Genomic DNA, 8,551 nt, shown 5'->3' on the forward strand with positions numbered 1-8,551 from the left:
ACATCAAAGATGCTTATCTCCATGTGCCAATCGCTCCCGAGCATCACCGCTTCCTGCGTTTCGCCATCGAGGACGAACACCTTCAGTTCGTGGCACTGCCTTTCGGCCTGGCGACAGCCCCACGGGTCTTCACCAAGGTCATGGCAGCAGTGGTGGCGGTCTTACACTCTCAGGGCCACTCGGTGATCCCTTACTTAGACGATCTTCTAGTCAAGGCACCCTCCAGGGTGGCATGCCAACACAGCCTGACCGTCACTCTGGAGACTCTCCAGAGGTTCGGGTGGATCATCAATTTCCCAAAGTCAAATTTGACACCGACCCAATCGCTGACTTACCTCGGGATGGTTTTTCATACCCTTTCAGCGATAGTGAAGCTCCCGCTGGACAAACAGCGTTCACTACAGACAGGGGTACAATCTCTTCTTCGGGGTCAGTCACACCCCTTGAGGCGCCTCATGCACTTCCTAGGGAAGATGGTGGCAGTTCCCTTTGCGCAGTTTCATCTGCGTCCACTTCAATGGGATATCCTCCGCAAATGGGACAAGAAGCCGACGTCCCTAGACAGGAACGTTTCGCTGTCACGGACAGCCAAGACCTCTCTTCAGTGGTGGCTTCTTCCCACTTCCTTGTCAAAAGGAAAATCCTTCCTGCCCCCATCCTGGGCTGTGGTCACGACGGACGCGAGTCTGTCAGGGTGGGGAGCGGTCTTCCTCCACCACAGGGCTCAGGGAACCTGGACTCCGACAGAGTCCTCCCTTCAGATCAACGTTCTGGAGATAAGGGCAGTGTATCTGGCCCTAAAGGCGTTCCAGCGGTGGCTGGAGGGACGGCAGATCCGAATACAGTCGGACAACGCCACGGCGGTTGCGTACATCAACCACCAGGGCGGCACTCGCAGTCTTCAAGCCTTCCGAGAAGTTCAGCGGATTCTGCTGTGGGCGGAAGCCACAGCCTCCACCATCTCCGCAGTTCACATCCCGGGCGTAGAAAACTGGGAAGCAGATTTTCTCAGTCGCCAGGGCATGGATGCAGGGGAATGGTCTCTTCACCCGGACGTGTTTCGGGAGATCTGTTGCCGCTGGGGTACGCCGGACGTCGATCTAATGGCGTCTCGGCACAACAACAAAGTCCCGGCATTCATGGCTCGGTCCAAGGATCACAGAGCTCTGGCGGCAGACGCGTTAGTTCAGGACTGGTCGCAGTTTCAACTGCCTTATGTATTTCCTCCTCTGGCACTGCTGCGCAGAGTATTACGCAAGATCAGGTCCGACTGCAGTCGCGCCATCCTCGTCGCTCCAGACTGGCCGAGGAGATCGTGGTACCCGGATCTGTGGCACCTCACGGTGGGTCAACCGTGGGCACTCCCAGACCGACCAGACTTGCTGTCTCAAGGGCCATTTTTCCATCTGAATTCCGCGGCCCTCAACCTGACTGTGTGGCCATTGAGTCCTGGCTCCTAGCGTCATCAGGGTTATCTCAAGATGTCATTGCCACCATGAGACAGGCCAGGAAACCAACGTCCGCCAAGATCTACCACAGGACTTGGAGGATCTTCTTATCCTGGTGCTCTGATCAGGGTTTCACTCCCTGGCCGTTTGCCTTGCCCACTTTTCTTTCTTTCCTTCAATCCGGATTGGACAAGGGCTTGTCTCTCGACTCTCTCAAGGGACAAGTCTCGGCGCTTTCCGTGTTTTTTCAAAAGCGTCTAGCCAGGCTTCCGCAGGTCCGTACGTTCCTGCAGGGAGTTTGCCACATAGTCCCACCTTACAAGCGTCCGCTAGAACCCTGGGATCTTAACAGAGTGCTGACGGCTCTCCAGAAGCCACCTTTCGAGCCGATGCGGGATGTCTCTCTATCTCGCCTTTCGCAGAAGGTGGCCTTCCTAGTGGCAGTCACATCACTTCGGAGAGTGTCTGAGCTAGCAGCGCTGTCATGCAAAGCCCCCTTCCTGGTGTTTCACCAGGATAAGGTGGTTCTGCGTCCGGTCCCGGAATTTCTCCCTAAGGTGGTATCCCCGTTTCATCTCAATCAGGATATCGCCTTACCTTCTTTTTGCCCTCATCCAGTTCACCAATGTGAAAAGGATTTGCACTTGTTAGATCTTGTGAGAGCACTCAGGCTCTACATTTCACGCACGGCGCCTTTGCGCCGTTCTGATGCGCTCTTTGTCCTTGTCGCTGGACAGCGTAAGGGGTCGCAAGCTTCCAAGTCAACCTTGGCTAGGTGGATCAAGGAACCGATTCTTGAAGCCTACCGTTCGTCTGGGCTTCCGATTCCTTCAGGGCTGAAAGCCCATTCTACCAGAGCTGTAGGTGCGTCCTGGGCATTGCGGCACCAGGCTACGGCTCAGCAGGTGTGTCAGGCGGCTACCTGGTCGAGTCTGCACACTTTTACAAAACACTATCAGGTGCATGCCTATGCTTCGGCAGACGCCAGCCTAGGTAGGCAAGTCCTTCAGGCGGCAGTGGCCCACCTGTAAGAAGGGACCGTTGTTTCGGCTCTTTTTTATCGAGGTATTCTTTTACCCACCCAGGGATTGCTTTTGGACATCCCAATTGTCTGGGTCTCCCAATGGAGCGACAAAGAAGAAGGGAATTTTGTTTACTTACCGTAAATTCCTTTTCTTCTAGCTCCTATTGGGAGACCCAGCTCCCGCCCCTGTTCCCTTCGGGCTGTTGTTCTTTTGTGTACACATGTTGTTCATGTTCAATTGTTCTTTGGTTCATGGTTTCAGTTCTCCGAATATTCTTCGGATTGAATTTACCTTAGACCAATTTATAAGTTTCCTCCTTCCTGCTTTGGCACCAAAACTGATGGGCCCGTGATGCACGGGAGGGTGTATAGCAGAGGGGAGGGGTTACACTTTTTAAAGTGTAATAACTTTGTGTGGCCTCCGGAGGCAGAAGCTATACACCCAATTGGCTGGGTCTCCCAATAGGAGCTAGAAGAAAAGGAATTTACGGTAAGTAAACAAAATTCCCTTCTTTTTATTTATTTTTTAAACCATGGTAGTGATTCATATTGCATCATTTAAAACACATTGGGGGTGGTTTAATATAAAAACAGATATGACAGGTATCCTTTGATGCACACGATGAATATGGAGATATTGACTGCACAGTATTACAAACAGAAAAAAAACCCCATCCATGTTGCCCATACACTCTGTTCATTTCGTAGGCCACTTTCACATTGTGTTGTGATCTCCATTCAGTGGTCCCGTCAAGGCTTCCATCTGAACTCCCCTACAAAACAGGTTTTGGACGCATGCGCCTACGGGGCCATTGAGTATAACGGTGCAGATTGAGTCACCGTGTGCTCTGTCGTGCACCATTTTTTGTACACTTTCTGGAGGCGGACACCCAGACGTAGTAGACTGCATCTGAGTGTCCGCTTCCAATAGGAGCATACTCCCAAAAATGGTTCACGACAGAGCACATGGTCACTCCGCCTGCACCATTATAGTCAATGGCCCTGTTGGCGCATGCGTCCGAACCCAATTTTACAGGGGAGGTTCAGAAGGAAGCCCCGACGGGACCACTGAATGGAGATCAGAACGTAGTGAAAGGGGCCTTACAGGGGTTGTAAAAAAACAAAAACATGAAAAACCTCAATTTATCTATTTAAAAAAAAAACATTCTGAAATTATTTTTTTTTTTTTTTACATACACACTTAAATATTATTTTTTGTTTTTTTTTTTTAAATTTATAAACTCAAAATTAGTTAAAAGCAATATTTATATAAAATCATTTAGATTGTATCTATAAAATCACATATTCCTTTTTGTTTTAAACTTATTAACTTATTTAGATATATAAATCTCAATTAAACTACCTACAGGACGGCTTCTTCAATCATATATAAATATCAGTTGATTCTATATAACATATCAATAATAAAATGCTAAGTGCAAAATTATATGTAGTTATATATAATATTAGATGAAAGGTATAAAAAATATAGCCTAATAATATAAAGTGCTTGTGAAGTGCAAATTTGATTAGGAATTTTGTACGGTGGCTCAGTGGTTAGCACTGCAGTCTTGCAGCGCTGGGGTCCTGGGTTCTAGACCCACTAAGGACAACATCTGCAAGGAGTTTGTATATTCTCCCCGTGTTTGCGTGGGTTTCCTCCGGGTTCTCCGGTTTCCTCCCACACTCCAAAAACATACTGATTGGGGCTCACAATCTAGAGTCCCTATGGGGACAGTGTTGCCAATGTATATAAAGCGCTATGGAATTAATAGTGCTATATAAATGAATATTTATTATTTTTATTATTATTATACCTTTGAATTGGTCCTGTGTGCCGCTATGCCCCAACGCGCGTTTCAAGCGTTCTTTTCCCCGTTTTGGTTTTTATTTTAAAGGTTTTTTGATATTTATGACTATTTAATGGTGGTTTTATACGGAATATTTTGATTATTTATGTGCACACATTGCAGAAAAAAGCATGTTTTTATGCTTCTTTTCATGCTTTTTTTTTCCATCTATCTATGGAGATATGGAAAACGCAGGTAAAAAAAAAAAAAAAGCAGAATTAACAAGCTACTTCTTTTTTCTGCAACAAAATCTGTAAGGAAGAAAGAAGCAGCGTCAGGATTCTCAGACTTTACTGGAGTGCTTTTTTCTTTGTAGTATTGATTAAAATCCGCAAGGAAAAAAAAGCAACATGTGCACAGAGCCTTATGGCTAATTGCAGAGCATTAGTCTGCTTCAGCAGAAAGCAAAATTAAACTGTATATGATTTCCTTTTCTCTCCCCACAGGTGAGAAGCCGCACCGCTGTCACCTGTGTCCCTTTGCTTCAGCCTATGAGCGCCACCTGGAGGCTCACATGCGCTCTCACACCGGGGAGAAGCCGTACAAGTGTGAGCTGTGTTCCTTCCGATGCAGTGACCGCAGTAACCTTTCCCACCATCGGCGCCGCAAGCACAAGATGCTGCCCATAAAGGGCACACGTCCTACACTCGGCAACAAGAAAATGTGGGGCGTGCTTCAGAAAAAAGTCAGCAGCTTGGGGTACAGCCGGCGAACGCTTATTAACCTCAGCCCGCCATCCATGGTGGTGCACAAGTCGGACTACCTGACTGACTTCTCTCATGAGATCCCCAACATCCAGAGCGAGGCCTATGAGAACCTAGCCAAGGCCACACATGGGTCCGTTGGAATGTCTCGGGATCCACAGGAGCTCATGGTTGACAACCCCTTAAACCAGCTATCCACTCTGGCTGGGCAGCTCTCCAGCCTTCCTCCAGATACCCAAAACCCTGCGTCCCCAGACACAGGGCCTTGTCCTGACGAGAAACCATTCATGATCCAGCAGCCTCCAGCACCAGCCTGCGCCCCAACTGTCTCCACCAGTGTTCCTCAGAGCTCGTCCCCGGCCAGCCCCGAGGTCCGTCAAGGACACCATCACAGGAACTGTAGCCCCATGGCCGGCCCCAGCAGCGAGCGTAGCGGGCGAACCAGCACCCCCAGCATTAGCAATAGCCAACCAAGTACACCAGCCCCCACCCTGCCGGTGCAGGACCCCCAACTTCTGCACCACTGCCAGCACTGTGACATGTACTTTGCAGATAACATACTCTATACGATCCACATGGGATGTCATGGATTCGAAAACCCCTTCCAATGCAACATCTGCGGTTGCAAATGCAAAAACAAGTATGACTTTGCTTGCCACTTTGCTCGAGGTCAACATAGCCAACACTGACTTCTAGTAGCCTTTTTTTTTTCATTTTATCTCACTCTGCTCCTCGGGAGACAGTCGGTCTATACAGTGCCTGTCATTTGAGGATTATGTATAGGATGTACGTATATATTTGTGTCTCTCATTTGGTCCTATGGTCTGACGGGTAAGACGGCCACGACGTGTCAAAGGGCTGATGCCCATAGAAATGAATATTTATGAACTGGAGGCACCTAATGTTTAGTTGTCTTCCAAGATATCTGTTGCCCCCCCCGAGAAGAGTATTTGGGGGGTCTCGTCTGCGTTGTGGGAACCTCACAGTTATCGCACTTACGAATGGTAACGAGACAGATTGTCGGGATCTCCATGAATGTCGTAAACTCTGTCTGTACTTTTATTGTCCATTGTCTGGATACTACATATTACTTTACTAGCGGCCTCGTGCCCTGTGTGGGAAGGGCTGGAATGAGGAAGGCTTTTTAAGTTTAATTATCATGGTTTCCAATTGATAAAGGAAAAAAAAAATATCTTTTTTTTATAAATTAGTTAATTTATCTTCACAAGCTGTTAAATATGTTTGTACAGATCTATTCACGGTGCGTTTAGTGTTACTCCAAAGAGTCAAACTTCTTTGTAAACCACGCTGTGTAATAAATGTATGATGTCTGTCCACTTCTCTCGCGTCCTCCGACTGTTACCTCCAATTTCGGCAGCTCTGGTAGACCAGGGAATGGTAACAATCCGGGCAGGAGAGGTACAGATAGGCCAGAGTCACACTTGCGAGTGCCACGCGTCTAACTCACGCGAGTGTCACATCGCATCACCCGGCACGGCTTAACACTCTCCGGACAGGAGCGTCTCAGCGGCATAGAGATACATGCAACCGACCTGCTCCTGTCAGGAGAGTGTGTGGCCGTGCCGGGTGATGTAACGTGAGACTCGCACGAGTTATATGCGAGGCACTCGCAAGTGTGACTCTGGCCATACAATAATACTGAGACCGAAAAAAGCTTGATGTAGCGCCAGTGTGCTATTTCCAGGAAATGCCTCTCAGACTGTGGCTGACAAGCACCGTGTATTTAAGGCACCTTCCCATTACGAGAGGTGCCTGCGCATCACAGATAGGCCCGTTTCACACGTCAGTGAAAAACACAGATGTTCTTCACTGACGTGTAAAACACGCACATGTCCCTCCGTGTGCCGTGATTCACGGCAAATGTGAGTTGTCTATGTGCAATCCGGGCTCCGTTCTCCGTAGTCCGTGATTGCACATAGAGATCAACTCACCTGTGCCCGCTCCCGCGGTGCAGCATCCTGCCGGCGCTGACCCCCACAGCAGCTGCTTCCGGGTCGGCTGTGTCGTGCATTCATGAATATGCACGACAGTAATGCGCCGGTTCAGAAGCAGCAGACAGCAGAGGCTGCACAGAGCGCCGCTGGAGCTGGGCGAGTAAAAATGATTTTTATTTTATATGCACGTTTTTTTTCTGGTATGTATTTCACGGATCACACCATAGTGTGGTCCATGGGACATCAGTGATGCCAGAAAAAAAACGGACATGTCTCCATGCGGAAATCGCAGACACGCGTGTACACCGCATGGAGACAAGGTCAGTGAAAAATCACTGATGTGTGAGCAGACCCATTGATTATAATGGGTCTGCATATGTCAGTGATTCTGGTACGTATAAAAAAAAAAAAAAAAAAAAAAAGCACAAACGTAACAGAATCACTGACGTGTGAAACAGGCCTTAGTCAGTATACCAGTCTGCTAGCTAGTTGTCAGGTCCCATTACCTCTGTGTCAGTCTCCAGTACCTGACTACCCCTGCCGTGTCCACCATCTGTACTCGCCTGTCCATCCTGCCTCAATCATCCTATCTGTACTAGTCTATACCCAAGTCCGTCATCTGTCCTTGGGGTCAGCTGTCACAGTCCCGGTCACTGCCCTGATAATGGTATCTAGCGTCCACCTCGTGGTGGACGCTTAGTTAAGCCCCTCCCTCTAAGAGGTAAGCCCGGGTCCCCCTGTGGTCCAGTGTCCAGGTCCAATACTCCCGCCCAGCTGCGAGTATTACACTTTACGGTAAAAATTCCTAAATTCACTTATCCTTATCCCAGCTGTTCACTGGTTGCTTCCTTCTCTGGCTCCAGCGCTGCTCCGGGCCTTCTCTGGATCACTTGACCTCAGAGCAGACTACCTGGATCACGCAGGGGTTGATGTGTGAACCGGAAGTCACTTTCTCACTGTGAGCCTGTGGAGTCTTGGTGTGACAGATTAGAAAAGCAGCTACCGGCTGGCACCGTAGACCCTGAGTGATCCAGCAATGCCGAGGAGCAGTGACGTGGGCCAGAGCAGAACCAGACACTGCACCATAGACCCTGTGTGAGCCGGCAATGCTGAGGAGCGGTCACGTGGGCCAGAGCAGGATCAGAGATGGCACTTTAAACCCTGTGTGATCCAGCAATGCTGAGGAGCGGTCACATGGGCCAGAGCAGGACTAGAGAGAGCACCGCAGACCCTGTGTGATCCAGCAATGCTGAGGAGTGGTCACGTGGGCCAGAGCAGGATCAGAGATGGCACTGTAAACCCTGTGTGAGCCGGCAATGCTGAGGAGCGGTCATGTGGGCCAGAGCAGGATCAGAGATGGCACTGTAAACCCTGTGTGAGCCGGCAATGCTGAGGAGCGGTCATGTGGGCCAGAGCAGGACTAGAGATAGCACCGCAGACCCTGTGTGATCCAGCAATGCTGAGGAGCGGTCACATGGGCCAGTGGAGGACTAGAGATAGCACCGCAGACCCTGTGTGATCCAGCAATGCTGAGGAGCGGTCACATGGGCCAGTGGAGGACTAGCGATGG

The 8,551-nt window shown here is 49.4% G+C and overlaps 1 protein-coding gene across 3 annotated transcripts in view; it reads left to right on the forward strand.

Annotated features, from left to right (window-relative positions):
- Positions 1 to 6,363, forward strand: part of IKZF5 (IKAROS family zinc finger 5) — a 29,835-nt gene extending 23,472 nt beyond the window's left edge. For all 3 annotated transcript variants that reach the window (XM_075348513.1, XM_075348516.1, XM_075348514.1), the window contains exon 4: positions 4,769 to 6,363. In XM_075348513.1, the coding sequence (XP_075204628.1) occupies positions 4,769 to 5,715 (947 nt within the window). In that variant the 3' untranslated portion in view covers positions 5,716 to 6,363. The remainder of the gene's footprint in view (positions 1 to 4,768) is intronic.
- The last annotated feature ends 2,188 nt before the right edge of the window (positions 6,364 to 8,551 follow it).

Source organism: Anomaloglossus baeobatrachus, chromosome 5 (genome assembly GCF_048569485.1).
Source record: "Anomaloglossus baeobatrachus isolate aAnoBae1 chromosome 5, aAnoBae1.hap1, whole genome shotgun sequence".
Classification (NCBI taxonomy): Eukaryota; Metazoa; Chordata; class Amphibia; order Anura; family Aromobatidae; genus Anomaloglossus; species Anomaloglossus baeobatrachus.